This window comes from Habropoda laboriosa, unplaced genomic scaffold (assembly GCF_001263275.1).
Source record: "Habropoda laboriosa isolate 0110345459 unplaced genomic scaffold, ASM126327v1 scaffold203, whole genome shotgun sequence".
NCBI classification, from domain to species: Eukaryota; Metazoa; Arthropoda; class Insecta; order Hymenoptera; family Apidae; genus Habropoda; species Habropoda laboriosa.
This window is the reverse complement of record NW_017100358.1, coordinates 195,057-214,265: the sequence shown is the minus strand read 5'-3', so window position 1 is coordinate 214,265 and position 19,209 is coordinate 195,057. Positions and strand designations below refer to the sequence as shown.

At 45.1% G+C, this 19,209-nt stretch overlaps 1 protein-coding gene across 1 annotated transcript in view; it reads right to left on the bottom strand.

The window, feature by feature from the left end:
• LOC108574684 overlaps positions 1-18,342 on the bottom strand; it is a 49,629-nt gene extending 31,287 nt beyond the window's left edge. The window contains exon 1 of the mRNA XM_017937308.1: positions 17,869-18,342. Within this exon, the coding sequence (XP_017792797.1) occupies positions 17,869-17,962 (94 nt within the window). The 5' untranslated portion in view covers positions 17,963-18,342. The remainder of the gene's footprint in view (positions 1-17,868) is intronic.
• Positions 18,343-19,209: the final 867 nt, after the last annotated feature.

Genomic DNA, 19,209 nt, shown 5'->3' with positions numbered 1-19,209 from the left:
TAATCCGCTTACGCGTGTAAGCGTGGAACGTGCGTTTGATAATTACATTAAAACGCTGGCCACGGAGGCGCGAATCGCCGCGGAGAGACATCAACTCCCGATAATTGTACACGCTGGCCCGAACAGTCGGGTTAAGAAACGCTCGTCGTGTTTCGCCGCGGCTACGAACGAGGTGCAAATTGCCACGCTTAATGAACACTTCGGGGACAATGGCGGCGAGACATCGTTGAAGAGGTGCAATAGGTCGTGGCCGGTGCTTCGTAATAAAAATGATGATATCATCGGTCGCGATCGGGCCAGACACTCGCCGCTGGCTAATTTCGACCATCGTTTCACTCGTTTGTGGTTACACGCTTATTATTTGCCCTTGTCGCGTTCTTCCCATTTTTCTTTTTTCAAGAAAATTGTACCGAGAACTTTGCACAGTTCTCGGTGAAATTGGGAAAGAGGATGTTCGTGATTTGCACTCTGCGAGAATCTTTTGATACGATCGATAGGTGGGTGCACTTGCTTTGAGAAGCTAAAGTTTTCTTTGCAGAAGAAAAAATGAGGAAGGTTGATGAATTTATTTTGGAAATTTGCCGTCTTTGAATTTGAATAAAACTTGGATGGAGTTATGGTGCATGTTACGATTGATAATTGCAGCTCTGTCGGTAGAGCATAAAGGGTTAAACATGTAAGAACTTTTAATTATTTTTGTTAGTCTGTTCTGCTATGACACCAGTACTTATGCACACCTAATTTATATACACGTAGGTAATCGTGCCAATGTGTTACCCTTTTGCTACGGCACACTTCAGACAAAAAGTGCTCGCTATTTTCAACCCTGACATAAAAATAAAGACACCTCCAATTGAAAATCGACTGCATCACGATAGTCAAACATCTAACACATCCTCACATAACCTGGCCATCAATCGACATAGATATCTCATTTACGAAAAATAAATATCCACCAATTCGCACGAAGATAACGAAACGGTTAAGCTATCCTATTCCGAAACACGGTTACCTCGTCGTATAACCAGGACAATTAAAAATCTATTAAGATGATGAATCCTGTGTTCACAGGCGAGATCTCTAAATGAAGGAGGCGCAGAACGAGATGAAATGGATCAGAAATGAGAAACGACACGACGTCGGTTTTCATCATTACGCAGCTTCACGGAAGGATCGAGGTGGCGCGAGAGGAGGATGGACGACGACAGACAAGCACGAAGACGAGGCACGACGCCGACGTCGACGACCACGACGACGAGGAGGTGCACACGGGTGGCGTCTCTCACGCACGTAGAAACGCAAACCGGTGTGCACATGGGAGTTCGCCGGTATAATATTACAGGGCTCGAGGCACTAGGACTCTCTACTCCTGGGTGTTCGTTGCGCCCGTGCTGCTCTACCGGGTGGTTTGGATCGATCGCGGGCCAACACGGCGTATATCGATTTCGCCCTCTTTGTCGCGTCGTTCGAGCGCACTGTTCCGCAGCTTCGATCGCGTTCGAGTCTATCCGCTGATCAATAAACCTTGCCACTGGTCGCTCGACACGAACACTCTTTTTCCCGGACAGCATACATATGTATGTACAGGTCTATTTTATTCAACCTGGAATGACAACGGTCACGTCGCACGTTTCGTTCTATAAAAAGGCATAATAGAGGGGCTAGCTTCTTGAAGAAATTCCGAAGAAAAGAGATACTGCTGCTAGGTTCAACTTGACCGAGGTAAAATTGCGAAAAAATTAGCCGACACACAGGTACACGTTCTTCTCACCGGTGGTCTCCGAACTTTCACGTACACAAAAGCCTTGGATTTTCAAGATTTCTCTCCACCTTCTCAGAAGGTATCCACCCAAATACACGGTTCCCTATGAGGTCTCACGAACCTGCAAAACCTCCCATCAAACGGAACGAGCAAACCTCAACTAAAAAGTCGACCACCTAGATCCAAAGATGACGGACCAGAGAGAGAAAGAGATGACCAGAACGAAACGACTTGAACAAACATTTTTCGGTTCTTCTTGTTTACTACCTGGTACGAGATGCGGCTGGATTCGCCACGCGACACCCGGTATAACGAGGAGACCAGTCGAAACTAGAGAGTAAGAGAGGGAATACACAGGGTGGGAGGTCGAGAAGAGCAGGGCTAGCGAGGAATGAAAGAGAGAAGAAAGTGTGTGTTGGTGGAGGAGGAAGGAAAACGGAAGAGGGACAAGGAGGGTAGAAGGGTGAGTCGAGGAAGCAGAAAAGTAGGAGGCAGAGGGAACGTGCGGTTCTCTCTTCGTAAGGAGGGAACATAGGCAGGGGGTGGTTCCGTTCTATGGTATATACCCCACGGAACATCTGGCTCTCCTCTCTCTCTCTCTCTCTCTCTTTCACTCTCTCGCCTGCCTCATGCTACCGATCTTCGTCATATTATCCTAAACTGCATTGGCATCCCCCTAGTCTGTATAGCGGTGGTGATGACGGTGGTGGCGGTAGTAGAGGTAAGGGTCATCTTTGCACGTCAAGCGGCTTGTTATGCGCTGGACAAAATATCTATATCCGACAAGGATGTAGAAGACGGATTGGGACCGTACTGGCTTCTGGTTTGACCCAGGTGGCTCTCTCAGGAAGGTTCAATCTTTGCGCCCCTCAACCTAACCCTGGCTATCGCTCTTGGAGGATCAGTTTGGGGTTCGAATGTGGCAGAAGTTGGGCGATTTCAATGGAAATGTATGGGATCGAGAGATAGTCATCTCGGATGCTCTATTGGAATTACATTCTCTTCGAAATTGATCTAATAGAACTTTACACTGTATACAATGTATAGATAATGGAACTTTAGACTGTCTAGACTCTCTAGACACTAATAGAACTTTGTGTCCACTTCAGACTCTCCAATTCAGTTATACACCACAGCAGAGAGCTTTAGATTCGATGGAATCATTAATCAGTTTAGGCTTCGAATATGGCAGAAGTTCGACGTTAGATTCTCTTCTCTTCGAAATTAATCTAACAGAACGTTACACTCTCTAGACTCGAAGAGAACTTTGTGTTCGCTTCAGACTCTCCAATTCAGTTATACACCACAGCAGAGAGCTCTACATTCGCTCGGATCGTTAATCAGTTTACATTTCAAATATGGCAAAAGTTCACCAATAGATTCTCTTCCCTCCAAAACGAATCTGACAGAAATATTACACTCTCTAGACTCTAAAAGAACTTTGTGTTCACGTCAGACTTTCCAATTCACTTACACGCCACAGACAGAGACCTTTAGATTCACTCAGGCCGTTCCTGTTTTTGGAAGAAGGCATATACGTAGTAGACTGTTACAGAACGGATGTAGGTGTCCAAGAATATAGATCGCGGCGAACTCCGTGACCGGATCGGCTAGGTTCGACGTAGACGACGTAGGTGTCCAACGTGTCGACTTCTCCAGAACGTAGGGATCCAATGGTCGTAGGTGTCCAACGAGCGGATCGTTCCACTCGCCGGCTGATTAGAATCTAAGAGAAGTCGACTAGGCGTCGAACGTTCCAATTTTCTAGCCGGACGGAGGCTCAACGATCGGCGTCGATATGCCACGAGGATCGCTAATTACGCGCGCCTGCCTGAGCCCAACAAGTTTCTCGTGTGCTTCAGAAGGAACGCGAGGCAGCGTAGGCGTGACTCGCGAACGACAACCTCCACAAACACACCAACCTATCGATTCACCCAAAGACAATGAAAAACGACTACTAAGGCTGTCTTCAATTTCAGAAAAAAAGAACACGATCTTTTCCTAACTTCTTCTTCTTCTTCAGTTTTCTCGAAAGGATCGTCGCCGACTGCTTCGTCGAGCGAGCTAGAGGGACGGAGAGATTACCAAGTTGAAATAGCGAAAGCATTCCGGCAGTAGTGACACGGTCCTAAAATAGCGTCCACGAGACAGGATGATCGCGAGACGCCGTCAAGTTTAAGGTATTGTTCATCGGTACGCTACGTGGGTGAGGAGAGTCATCGACGTCGGGTCTGGCTCTTAGGTCCCCGACCGGTCATTTGCGATGCAAAATCTTTTCTTGGAAGCTGCTCACGGCCCGATTCTATCGATGTAGGTTATTCTAACGGGAACCGTAGACAATGCAACAGTTTTTTCCTCCCGCCTTTCGACACTTCTCCACTCCGCGCAGAGATACTTCGATAAAGTCGATCGGGGAAATGGAAAGAATTCGTCGACCAGTTCGAAACGAGAAGAGAAATTCTACTGTTACACGCAGGATATCAGAAGTAAACTCGAAAAGAACGGTGAGAAAGTAACTGGAAATGGTAAAATGGTAAGAGGAAGGACGGATTCACGTTCTAAGAATGATAGAAAAGCATTTTAGTAGCGTAGAGTTGATCGTAGGCGGTATTAGGATTGCGCAACCGCGCGCAAGGATTAGGATCTGCTTGTGGCCGGGAGAGAAAGGGGTAGGTGGGAGGCTTGATTTCCGCAAATTAATTCATAAGAACGTCGTCGGCTGACGTCACTTCCTGGATACGCGCCGGCAAGGCGGGATACGCTCGTAGACGCGAGACGCTCGGCCACGAAGAGAGGGCCTTCTCTCCTCTCTCTCTGCCTTTCGTTCGCGCCACCTTCCTCCTTCAGCCTCGTATCCTTCTGTTTCACGCGGGGCTCACACCTATACAGAGACACGTGGCAACTAAAAACTGCCTCCGGCTGGGCGTAAATAGCTGGCTGCTACTTAAAACCGCGAAAATAAGGGCACTGACATCCACCACACACATTCAACTTTCGCTGGCCTGAACCTTTCCCCGTTTAACCGTGTCTTCTATCTTGTCTCGCGCCGGGAAGCTCGGCGTTTCCCATCGATCTCCGAGCAGCGCGATTTTACAGTGAATGGTTAATTGGTCGACGAAGGGTATATCTGTTGGATCGACAGTGGTCGCAGGGTGGCGGCTAATCGAGGATCTAATCAAGATTCTAATCTCGTTACCGTTCAAGGATAGAATCTCTCTCTCTGGTTAATAGAAACTTCGGACGTTCGAACACACTCCTCTCTTCTAGTTTTCAACGAAGACGAGTTAATTCGTTTCACGGAGTAAAATCCTGTATCTCTCTGCCTGGTTTCGTTTAACCAGGTTTCAACACAACGCGTGGACGTTTTATATTTCACGATAATCGAGCGTACAAGAGGAGAGAGTGCGTTTAATGGAAAAATATGTTGGTTAAAGAAGATAATTATTCAAAGCACAGCTAGTTTAGATTGAAAGATCTGCTGATTACACGGTGATCTCATTAAACCACAGAAATTGTATCGATACAAGGTCTTATTCATTTCCGCTGCGAACCGTGGAGTGTTATTACGCGCGTGTCTTTATCATTTCACCCGATAATTGCCGGCCGCCATCGTTCTGCGCACGCGGTGCTTTCAGCGTGCACGCTCAATTATCCTGGCGAGGCTTGTTTTGCAAAGGAAACCACGAAAATTGTCCCGAATCCTTCTCGTTACTCCGGAGGATTTACGAGCTTTCCAACGACCATTGTAAACGTCTTAGTAGGTTTTAGGGACTTTACGCCGATTTTTGTGGAACGATGGAAAAAGAAGATTTTCCAGAGATTACCGTATCTTCTGTCCACGATTTCTCATTCGTCAAGCATAGAGACGTTGAAGAAAGTGGAACGAAAAATTACGAGATCTACGGATTATGTCGAAAAGGGTTCTGTCTTTCATATAAACAATCGAACAAGTACAACGAAATAAATCACTCGTCGAATTGCTCGTTTCAACGAGAATCAGTCTATCGGCGAACCATCCAAGCTCCTCCCTGCAAACGTAACAGACAACAGGCTGGGAATCGGCTAATTGGCCTGACGAAAATCGGCCTAAAAGCATTTCTCAGCCCGAAATTTCGCCGGCAGGTAAACCACCGTCTCATTAGCCAGCAACGGTACAATTAGACGTGCCGACAACCGCTTAATTAGCATAGCCCCGTTGCAGCAACGCAACCTGTGCACCCTCTTTAGCGGACGTCCGCGATCCTCTACGCGCGAATCCGATGTACGGACGATTTAATTGGGACCCGGAAACCAAGGGAAACATTGGTCGATTCGCTGGATAATTTAACTGTAATTGGTCTGAATTGATGTTTCGGTAGAAGCGGTAAACGACGAAAAAACCTGAACATTCTTATACAAGATATTATAATTCCTGCACGATCGAAAGAAAAATTAAAAAAAAGTAACTTCGTTACTTTACGATTAATTGATGCCTCCAAAGTAGCTCCAAATCTCTAATTCATCGATAACGAGGAGATCTTAGATCTTTTATCGTGCGACAATGTTTCGTGCACACGGTCAGGCAAGAAAAAACAAATGATTATCCCGTAGCTAGATTCCATTGTCACGAGTAACTCGCGTGATCAACCGAAAAACTCGGATAAAGAAGGTAGAAGTTTCTGTTCGCAGAATTCGTCCGACATCCTTTTCCCAAAAAAATCATCGTCCACGACTGTCTAGCCCACACGAACGGAAGAGATAATTCCTTCGGAGAGGTTAGAAGGACGTTTAGATCTATTCGAAAGGAGCAGACAATTGGAGCACAGGTTGGGACGGTAAATTACGCCAAATTTTCACGTGCTCAGAGGCATAATTTCCACGGCGATTTATCACCTCGGTAATAACAGCCGGGGCCCACCCTAGCGACTCGAAGAGATCGTACTGTAAGGCCTGAGGAACGCTCGATAATGGCGGCACAGCTCGGACACACAGGGGTTTCGTGATTGCGAGAGGTAATTTAGCATTAGCGGGGCCGTTTCGGGTGGGAAAAAAAGGTGGCGTTTCGTGCCCTGCCCTGTGGTTCGCGTGGCTCCAATAGATTCGAAGGTCCACCCTGGCATAGGACCAAAGACACACACAGGACCTGAGCTATCGCGAATTTGCATAACCCTCGCGCCGCTCCAGGTGTTTGTATGCAGTTTCGTGCATGCACAGGTATATTTCCAGCGGAATCTATATATCGAGAAATCTTCTACCGGTAAGTAATGTCGCTTTTTCGCCTAATCTTAGATGTACTTGAAAGATACCGCAGCTCTGTCAGTTTCTTACGAGTGACGAAGAGGTGCGCTAAAGTTTCGTCTTCCTGTTCGTTTGTACAATTTGCATATCGCACGTTCGAGGAAGAGCGCGGTGTTTTCCGTTGATGCAATGTGAAAAATGACGTTACTCGTGGTATGAGGTAATTGTAGAGAAAGAGTAAGGCGATCGTTTGTATGGTACCACACAGTGTGATAGGATAATTGTAGAATTAAATTTCAATATACAGAGCGTTTCGAGAGGAACGAGAAGTTCGGGAGTATTAACACTTTACCGACCGGTAGCCTATTAATCGGCTTTTTGCCGCCAACGCTTACCGACCGGTAGCCTATTAATCCATTTAGTAGCCTTTAATCCAAAGTTTGATTTAACATTTCTACAGGTATAAGAAAAAGCGCGTATATTCCCGCGCAATAGCCTAGAGTCTAAACAGAGCCGGTGTCACCGATGTATCTGTGGCCGAGTGACCGGTCGAAAGTGCGTAGAATGTTCAACCGCTACCGGTCGGTAAAGTGTTCAGGAGATGCATAACTCGAGAAATGTAAATTTTACAATTTACATTCGACTAATAGTTGAATACTGATCACATAATCTATTCTCTGGTATGAAACTGACCAAGTTAGAAAGGCTCTATCTTACACGATAAAAATACTGCACCCGTAGACTCTATGTCTGCAAAAACATAAAAATTCACGTTTCCTGAGTTACGTCGATAAGCGATACGAACTTACGCCTGAAAATAATTGATCAAACAGCTCTAGTTGCAGAAGAAGAAACATTCGAACAACTGTTATAGCTTAAAGCTTCACATAGTCAAGTGAATGACGATCACGATAGTAATTTGCTCATTAATCAGCAACCATACTACGTAACGACGATTCTAATTCTCGATTTTAATTCTCCACGGCTAGTTTTACCTCGCAATTACATCGAGAGAGAAAGAAGAGGAGATACTGCAGAGGGGCTGGGCGGAAGAGAGTGTGCGGTGAGTGTTAGAAAAGCGGTGGTTTTCGTGCCGGTGTGAAATCAGGCCGTGGCGATATATCGCCGCTCTTAACCTCGCGATGCCCTCCCGCACGAAACTTTATTTCCACCGAGCCATGACTTCCGCAACCACCCGCCGCTTTTATACCCTCGGGGAGTGCTGCAGTGGTCGCAGTGCAGCGGCCTACTGCTCCTGATGCACCGAGCCAAGGCGTGTCGAGAGCTGCATACCCCCCGGCAGCACTTCGACGCTGATAACGTCGCATCGATGGGCCGTTGCACGCTGAAATTTTCCAGTCTCCGCCGATTTTTCGACAGATTTTTCTCCAAAGGGCGAACGTGATTCGCTTTCGAATCGCTCAGCCGTTCCATAAATCCAACGAAATTTTCCAACGCCGCAAATTAATATCTAAATTGTACGCAAAGATTTTCGATATCTGAATTTTACAACGAACGAAAGACAAAAATAGCAACGATAACGTCGCATCGACGTTGAAATTCTCCAGTCTCGAGCGATTTTTCGACAGATTTCTCTTCAGAGGGCGAACGTGACAGTCATTCCATAAATGCAACTGGATTTTGCGTTGGTTCGATGTCTGAATTGTGTGCAATTGCACGACGATGGTATCGAAATTGTTTTGCTTAGAAGGAAAGACGAAAAGAGCGATAACGTCGATGTTGAAATTTTTCAGCCTCGTGGAATTCTTTCCAGATCTTTCTTTCGAGGCCAAACGTGATTCATTTTAGGATATCTCGATTATTCTATAAATGCAACTAGATTTTCCATCGACTCGATATCTGAATAGTATGAAATTGCACGACGATGGTATCGAAATTTTGCAACAAACCAAAGACAAAAATAGCAACGATAACGTCGCATCGACGTTGAAATCTTCCAGTCCCTCCAGATCTTTCTTTGGAGGGCAAACGTGGTTCACTTTCGGATAGCTGTTAGAAATGCAACTAGACCTTCCATCGATCTGACATCTGAATTGTATGCAACTGTACGACGATGGTATCGAAATTGTTATACCACAAAAATAGAGTGCAAAAAATAAGAAAAGAATCGTGATGTAGGTGAAAGATAATTTCTGTACACTTCCTTGTAAAACCTATGAGAACACCGATTAAATTAACCCGCGAATGCTTTGCAAAGGTTTATCTACCAGGGAATTATCGATAAGCTGGCGATAAGTCGGCGATATCTAATCGATAATCATTACCAACACACTACTCCTAGAACAGAACGATCGATCATCCTTTCACCTGCTGCTGTTCCATCGTCTATCGGTACCTTTCTATTTTAACCACTGTATTCAACCAAAGATCCATTCTATATAGATATACCTATATTTAAAGATAGTAATAGAAGAGCGAAGTCGATAAAAGTGTTTATATACCTACCGAAGGAATAAAACGATCATGGTAGATAGGATTGTAAATTGTACGAAGTCGAGAGAGGATGATCCCGGAGGAAATCGAGAGTGGGTAAAAGTGACGTGATTGGTCGCTTCTGTTTCGATCGAGTGATGCACCGAATAACATTTGTGTCGCGCGCCCGAATAATTGATCGTCCTTTCACGTGCCACACCGGACGTAAATCGAAGAGCCGCGGTAAAATCGTTCGTCGAAGAGGATACGTTAATATTCATGATCGAGATTGTCCGGGCCTTGTTCGCTCAACGCGTGCATCATAGTTTCTCTCCTGGTCCAACGAGCTATGAAAAACCTTTCTAAATACCAAACGAAACTTTCCTGTTTCCAACGTACATACACTCGATAATCTAATTGGAAAATGAAAACGTTCGCGAAATCCTATTCGAAGTGGCAATGATAAAATTGACAATTTCCTTGGGCAATTTTTTTAATCGAAAATACACTTTGCAAACTTTGAATGGTTCTGGAAAATCTCGTTTCGATTCTAGAGTTTTGAAATCATTGACAATTTGAAATTGACAATTTTCTCGGGGAAATTTTGTCACCTGGAAAATGCACTTTGCAAACTTCCGAAGGTTCTCGAAAATCTCGAGTTTCGACGAGGATCTTAGGGAAACTCTACGAAATCATGTTCAAATTCGAATTGGCAACGTTAAAATTGACAATTTTCTCGGGAAAATTTTGTCACCTGGAAAATGCACTTTGCAAACTTCCGAAGGTTCTCGAAAATCTCGAGTTTCGACGAGGATCTTAGGGAAACTCTACGAAATCATGTTCAAATTCGAATTGGCAACGTTAAAATTGACAATTTTCTCGGGAAAATTTTGTCACCTGGAAAATGCACTTTGCAAACTTCCGAAGGTTCTCGAAAATCTCGAGTTTCGACGAGGATCTTAGGGAAACTCCGCGAAATCATGTTCAAATTTGAATTGGCAACGTTAAAATTGACAATTTTCTCGGGGAAATTTTGTCACCTGGAAAATGCACTTTGCAAACTTCCGAAGGTTCTCGAAAATCTCGAGTTTCGACGAGGATCTTAGGGAAACTCCACGAAATCATGTTCAAATTCGAATTGGCAACGTTAAAATTGACAATTTTCTCGGGGAAATTTTGTCACCTGGAAAATGCACTTTGCAAACTTCCGAAGGTTCTCGAAAATCTCGAGTTTTGACGAGGATCTTAGGGAAACTCCGCGAAATCACATTCAAATTCGAATTGGTAACGTTAAAATTGACAATTTTCTCGGGAAAATTTTGTCACCTGGAAAATACATTGCAAACTTCCAAAGGTTCTCGAAAATCTCGAGTTTCGACGAGGATCTTAGGGAAACTCTACGAAATCATGTTCAAATTCGAATTGGCAACATTAAAATTGACAATTTTCTCGGGAAAATTTTGTCACCTGGAAAATGCACTTTACAAACTTCCGAAGGTTCTCGAAAATCTTGAGTTTCGACGAGGATCTTAGGGAAACTCCACAAAATCATGTTCAAATTCGAATTGGCAACGTTAAAATTGACAATTTTCTCGGGAAAATTTTGTCACCTGGAAAATACATTGCAAACTTCCGAAGGTTCTCGAAAATCTCGAGTTTCGACGAGATTCTTAGGGAAACTCCACGAAATCATGTTCAAATTCGAATTGGCAACGTTAAAATTGACAATTTTCTCGGGAAAATTTTGTCACCTGGAAAATACATTGCAAACTTCCGAAGGCTCCCGAAAATCTCATCTCGATTCTCAGTTTCAGCAGAATTAGCAACGTTAAAATTGACAATTTTCTCGGGAAAATTTTGTCACCTGGAAAATGCACTTTGCAAACTTCCGAAGGTTCTCAATTCTGGAGTTTCTTTCGAGGATCTCCGAGCAACTCTCGAGAAGGATTACAAGTCCTAAAACAACATCCCAGAGACGTTGAGAAGGAGAACAAAGGTGTTAAGAACGCGACGGCGGTACACCGAGGGAAAATATTTTATGAAATCCATCCGGAAGAAGCTTTTCACGGGAAACCAAGCACGCGTTTCCATTGGATTTTACGAGTGTTTGGCAAGCAGGTAGAGAGATTGTCGCGCATGCGGCGCAGTCCACCGTTAACGCCGACGATTTTCACCATCCGAGATCGGACACGATACCGGACGCTCGCGCGTGCGCGCGACCAGCATAGTCATACGAGTTATCCTCGTTAACGAACACCGAAATCGCCCTTTCACCTCCTCCACATTTCGGAACAGCGGGAAACGTGTAGAAAACTCCTGTCACCGTTCACCGAAATTCCATTGTCCGAACGTTCAAATCTGATTGCACCCGAGCCCAATTCGCGCTTCACGAAATTCTTCTCCTACGTTTTCATTTTCTCAAATATTTTCTACACACGTCGGTATTTTTTCCACCTTTCGAAATCTCCAAGTTGAATGCGATAAACTGAAATCTATAATTACGATTGATTTACGCAGAATTATGTCGTTGAGATAAGAATGAGAACGATCAAATTTGCTTTGGAATGTCGCGTTCGTAATCGTTATAAAGATATCACGGTTAAAGTTTTTAGATGTATTAAATTTTCTTTTTTCTCTTATTCGTTGAATTCTGAATATGTGAAATAAATGTTAAATTTAGTTTTTTGCATTTTACGCCGGAGATACGTAAAGAAATTTCCTTGATTTTCAAGATAAACCCAAATTATTCCAACTCTAAATTTTCATACTTTCGTATCTTATGCCAGAAACGTAAACAAATTTCCCTGATCCTCGGGATAAACCTAATTCCAAATTTTTTCTCAAAAATCCCCGACTTTCAAGTTACACCTAATCCCAACTTGAACCACAAAAATACCTAAAACCACCTGTAAAAAACAAAGGACACCTCGAAATTTCTTCCTTTCCCCGAAAATACATCGCTGCTTTCACTTTCCGCACACTAAGAGATCCCCATGAAAAAAAAGGTAATCCTATTAGAAGAAGATACAGAGCGATTAGTTGTACAGAGACTCGGTCAGCTGTGGAATTTCGCCGTTTGAGAAAAGTCATCGTGAATGCGACAGGTATCCGGCAATGGTGCACTATTCATGCCCCGTACGCATGTTCGAGCACGTATTCCGCACGAACGGCTCGGCCTCGTTTCTGATCGCGGCAATCGGACCATCGTACACGAAGAGGAGAGCATCCAAGGGCGACAGACACGTCCATTTCCACGAGAAACGATGTTTTCTACTTCTCCACTGGAAACCGGTGGACAATGCCCGGGCGTAACGCCTATTTCTAAACAGACGAGGCCGGCCGTGGGACCGTCGATACGACAATAAGCACCGTTATTATTAGGTTTCCTGGACAAACAACGGCCACCAGTAGAACCTCCGTGTAAATCGTTCGATTCGCTTAGCCTCTTTTGTGAAAGGATTGCTGGCCTGTCGTTTTCTCCCTTCGTTTAACACTCCTCTCTTCCCAACAATCCTGCCAAACGTACATCTTTAACAATCCAATTACACCCCAACCTCCCAAATTTACGCCACTACGCGCGTGCATGTGACAAGAAGATACTTTGAATCTCTCGAGAGGAAAATTGTCGAATTTCTCGCCAAATTCGAGATCGAACAAGACCTGAACCTCCCAAAATTTGCGCATAATCAATCGATACTTGCCGCGCCAAGAAAATTTTTTCAATCTCTCGAGAGAAAAACGGTCGAATTTCTCGCCGAAGGAAGATTCGAGATCGAAGAAGACCTGAACCTCTCAAAATTTGCGCATAATCAATCGATACTTGCTGCGCCAAGAAAATATTTTCAATCTCTCGAAAGAAAAACGGTGGAATTTCTCGCCGAAGGAAGATTCGAGATCGAAGATGGAGAGAATGGTACTTATTCACCTCGCGCGAGATTCCAGATAGTCTGATGTCTAGAAAGCGGTGAAACTAAGCATAAACACGTCTGGACAGTGTGTGGACCTTATTAAAATATGAATATTCCCCGTCTAAATCGATCGTAAAATGGTCGATTTCAATCAGACGAAACTCGTTCCGTATCGTTCTCTTTACGATTTCCATTCGGCACACCGGAATTTAAATTACACCTGACGGTCCTAACGCTATACCTGAACAAGCCAGATATAGAGAGCCATTGGTTCACACCATAAATTCGGTATAGACTCTCCTCCCTCCTTAAAACACGCGCTCACGTATCGAACCATTTAATTTTCCAACTCGATAAACCGACACATAACACATCGCCGCTAATTAACAGCACGGCCATGTATAATTCATGTGCTATTTGCTAATGGGGACAGAAATACTCTCGAGCTCGGTTTAAATTTCATACGTATACATATATATCACGAACACGGCCAATTTCAACGGAATAAAAGCTTCCCTGTTGCAAGTACGTGGCGTTTTATCGGCGCGATCGATTGACCGGAACCGTGAATCATATATACATATATATAACGACGAAACGAAACGCGGACCGAGCCTTTCGAAATTTCACGCTAATCGAGAGGCACGTTGATTTCAAGAGTGTTAAAGACAGCCCAAGTCCAGCGAGATACGCGCCGTTTAACGCCAGCCGGAGGCGCGCCCATATTTTTCCAATTTACTCCTACGACTTTTCTTTTACCTCTCTCCTTCGTATTTCCTCTCATTTTCTTTTTCTCGTTTCCTCGGGGAGAGGGAGATATTCTCGTGCGGTTTATTGCAAGGATAAAAGCTCTTCCGCACGAGTCGCGCACGAGGTTCGTATAGAAGAAGGGGATGGAGCTGTTAGGCGAATCGTGAAAGTGAGAGAAGGCTTCTTTTTTGGGCGTACCGTTTCCGAGCCGCGCCGCCAGAGAAATTGTGAAACTGTACGGGAATCTCTAGCCTGCGAGATTGCACCGCTTTCGTGGCTATGGTAGAATCTTAAGTATTCTTTAATACACCTGGATGGACGTTTTTTCTGAACACCTCGAAGGAAGGGAGAAATGAAATTTTCAACGAGGAAATTAGTTCTGAAACGAAGAATTATCCTTTACCCTGCGAGAATTGTCAGAGCGTTGGAATATCCGATTGCGTGGAAACGGGGCTGCATTGAACGAAGCGAAGAGGGACAGGATCGAAGGAGGGATCGAAATTTAGCGAATTTTCCCTCGCCCCCTTTGATGATCCGATATTTCAGCCAGACGGCGGATACGTAAACCTACACGTCGAAAATAAATTTTGCGGAGTATTGCCGGTTCATTCTAAGCCGCATAGAATGATAGCTATTTCCGTTAAGGAGAAAAAAACCGGTGCCACTGTCTGTCCGTGGCTTCTAAAGATAAAGCGTCTGCAAGCGATTTAACGAGAAAATCAGCCTGCTCCTGTCTCTGCATCCTGCCCTATCGAATTCGATTTACCCCTCCGTCTCTCGTCAACCCTTGAAGAAAATGCGCTCTCCACGCACGTGAACGGAGAGAGAAACGTTCGCGGTGAAAGAGGAAAAAGAATCGACAAATCGTGGAAAAATAAAGAGAGAGAGAAAAAAAAGTGAAAGAATGCAACGAAACTGTTTTCCATTCGAAACCTATCGATGGATAGGCTAAAACATTGAACACGGATGTTGACTCATTGCCACTCTCACTTTTTGCCGCGATTTGCATCGAATCTCTTCTACATATTTGCCACGCTCGACACTCTAGTCGGTGGAAAATGCGCTAATCGCGGATGCGACCGCCTATTTACTTGTGCACGCGTGTCGACCACGAAATTTTCTCTCTGAATACAATCTGTGTGTATTCCATCCTAACCACGCAGGTAAATTCTCCATTCGAGTCACCAAACTATCTCTCTCTTTCTCTTTCTCTCTAGAGACACACGTTGCGTCCCAGACGACACACTTCTATTTATATTTTGATGTATTTGCGGCTGATTTTTCGCGTAAAGGTTACTCTCATTCACACGTCCATGAATTAATGTAGGAGAGACAGAGGGACGAAGGGGGAGATTGTGTCGACTGCCTATTGGACGAACTTCCTCTCTGTTCGATCGAATCGATATACCGAACCGGCGAGAATTCCGCGACGAGGAAGATTCGCCTTTTAAATCGTGGCTAAAATGTGTTGGAAAAAGATCGACGTTTCACGTGAATCGCGGTATCAGGTAGAAATGACGAATTGGAATTATCCAAAGATGAGACGTGTCGATCGTCGACGGGACGGCGATAAGATACGTCGAACGACGATTACGAGACACACGCACACGGTTGAACTGATATTTGCCAACAGATTTTTCGGAAAAAAAAAAACACACGGTACGGCGTTACAACTTTCCGTTATCTACCGTTATATCTCGCCGCGACAAAGTAGCTCAATGACTGTGAAGCACCGCCAAGTATTTCTATATGCTGCACCTTTAAAAGTCACGTGAGATTTATGCGCACCCTTTTAGAAACTAATTTCGCGACAGCCTGAAAATAGATCTGGTTTTGACCCTGAAGATTTAATTTAATTTAATTTAAAAAAAAAAAAAGAAAAGAAAGAAGAAGAGTTTCAATGGTTTTGAAACGGACTTATTCGTCTCTGAGAGGAGAAGATTGGTTTCACGGTGTTACTCGTTACGAAACCAACAGCGACAATAGCGATCATTTGGCCGCTAATTAAGAACGGTGCGAGAAGAATCGGTGTTGCTGTGTCGCTACGTGTGTGTCAAGAGGACGCTTACTCGAGCGGCCATAGATTGCCGTAATCCAAATAATTACCATCGTCGTTTCTCTCTCGACGAAATTCTTTATTTTTCCACGATCTAACCAGGCCACGCTTCAGCTCTTATAAGTCATCCAATACGAAGTTCAACCGATTCTAGAACACGGTACTGCAATTAGAAACGAATTACCAACAACCGAGAACTCGGTAACGGATAGCCGAGGGATAAGAGGACTGCGCCGTGAAATTCACGGTTTTTCCTAACTCGCCAGAAATCGTGACCGATCCCATACGACGAATTATCCGTGTAGTAATAGATATAAATAACCGGATTACTTGGGTTATCGTGAACATCGAAATGCTTCCTTCCTGTTTACCCAACAGCCAACACCAAGATAAGCCTAACGAGATATTGCGGAATTATTCGTAACAAGGTTGCATGGGAAATGCATCGAGAGGGAATAACCCTTTCCTGTTATTTCACTTTCACCGGTATCGCCGTTCTATCGAACGCGAGAACAACACCATCCGAATCGAATTTCAAACGTTCTTTTTACCGACAGAAAAGATATTCGAAATTTCTGAAAAAAATTTCCTGTAGAATGTTCAGTCGATAAAAAAAAAATTACAGAATTCTTGACATTCTTAGTCTAATCTGGACTTTAATCTCGTGAAAACTGTGACGAGTCGTCCAAGTATCGTAGTACGAAGAGTGTTAATAAATATCGTCGAAATTTCAAGTGGTGATAAAAAATTCACGAGACATGTGAATGCGCGGGTATGAAACCGATGACAACGATCGACGACAGGGATTAAGAGGTACGATGGGTGGAGAGAGAGAGGGAGAAGAGACTGAGAAGGTTAATTTTACGCGACGCTATGGAAATCCGAGTCGATACGTCAAATCCTCTCCTGCACGGGATACACGCGAACTCGTATAATACCCGCGGCTACGAGGCCGTCTCCCGTTTTTTGTTCCTCTTATTCTGTCTACGTCGTCCGCTGTACGCTTCCATTTAACAGCTAGCAGTAGCGGTGCACTGACTCGAAAGTCTGGGAATCGAAACCGCACGGATTCCCCGGCGGCAGCGGCAGCGGCCCCGACGCGACGCGGCTAGACGCGACCGAGAAAATAGCGAAATTTTACCGGCAAACAGAGACATAGACAGACAGACGGACAGAGATAGAGCGAGACAGAGAGACGTCGTGGCACGCGTCGTCGTGTCGTCGTCGTCGATGCTCGGGGAAAAAGAGACACGCGCACGCACGCACGGACGGACGAACGCACGCACGCCGGGGATACGGTTGGAAAAATCGAAAAATAACGGAGAGACGTCGCGACATCGTCGGGACATTTTTCCATTCTTGGATCCGTAAAAAAAGAAAGAAAAAAGAGAAATATTTCTCGACCGATAATTCGCCAGGCAACGGTCATCGACACATGCAACCCAATGGAATACTTATCGACGATTCTTATTGGCGGGTTACCTATTGACGAATGACGTTGTTCGTTCGGTACAATTAGATACCGATCGTCGTTTAATATTTTCTTCCCTAGATGACGGGTTGTGTATGTGTCTGTCTATGCGTGTCGATGTGTGTGTGTGTTGCGTGTGTGGCATGGCTGTTTTCTCTCTGTGGGTAAAACGAGAACACACCGCGTATCTCGACAGAAACGCGCGCGGCCGTGAACACATATCGTCGTATACGTATTGTCAACGGATTAAGAGATGGATTTGCGTGCTAACCTGAAAGTCTAGCCAGGAATCGAAGCATGCCAGCGGCGGAAGACAGGCAATGAGCCGCGGTTCCAGCGACCAGAATTCCACCGGCGATCGGCATTTGTGTTTTCCTCCTCTTTCCCCAATTGTCCTGGCTGGCTGGGCGCGTGTGTCTATGTGTGTTGGTGGTTTAGTGTGGTGGTAATAGTAGTAGTAGTCGGTCTGGCTCTCGTGTCTGCGCGTTCCTCTTCGCGTATGCCAGAGAAAGAGGGGCGGGAAGGAACGTAGATAGACAGAGAGAGAGAAAGAGAGATAGACAAGGACGGTGCGTGGCCGGGGGTGACGCGAGCCTAGCCTAACCTAACCTCTCTTCCTCCTTGGTAAAGGGACACACAGGCACACCACAGAAGAGCGGACGAAACGCGAGATATCCTCCTCTGTCGGAACCGCGCGGTCGCGCACGGGACAACAACCGGTCGCGCACTGTTTTTTCAGTCCACGGCACACACTGTTCCCATGCCCGTGATTTTCCTCCGATCTTTTGACACTCCCGATAGTTCTGGCCTGGACAGCCGGTTTCGTTTACGTGTCTCGTGTATGTACGTGCGCGCGTGCCGTGTCGCGCCAGTGAAAACTCTCTGCCAGCGCGCACAGACGGAATGGTATAGACTGAGACAGACGTACGGCCGACGGGATAGATAAATTGGCCTTCAGGGTGAGAGAGGGAGAAAGAACACAGTCGGTACCGGGGTCGACGGGGAGGGGAGAAGCGCGTACGACGGCGTAAAGTCCGACCACGGCCTCTACGGGATGCGAGAGAGCAACAGAGAGAACGAGACAGAAGATGGGGATTCTCTCTCTCTCTCTTTCCGTACACTCCGACACGATGTTGTCACGATTCACGCACTCATTCGTTTCTCGACATTCGAGTATAGTAGACGCGTAAAACGGCCGTACGCGCACTCTTAGGAACTGTTAAAGGTTCGAAGAAGAAAGCCTCTCGTCGTCGTGGTTGTCTTCGTCGTCGTCGTGCCCCTCGAGCTCGAAACAAACCAGCAGCACGTATATCTCGTACGAATACCCGCGCGACACACCGTAATCATATATGTACACGTTTCGTGTCAGCACTGGTTACTCTCCCGCGAACCACGAAACTCTCTCCTCTCTCATGGGTTGCCAGCTATTTTACAACGATATATATGATGTGTATGTATATACATATATATATATATATATATATATATATGTATATGTAGGATAACCAGGAACAATAACGCGAACGGCGCTATCGTAGAAACGCACGTTGTTTCTTTATCCCTCGATTGCTGGTGCTGTTGTTACTCGTTCTTCTTTCTCCGCTTGAATATG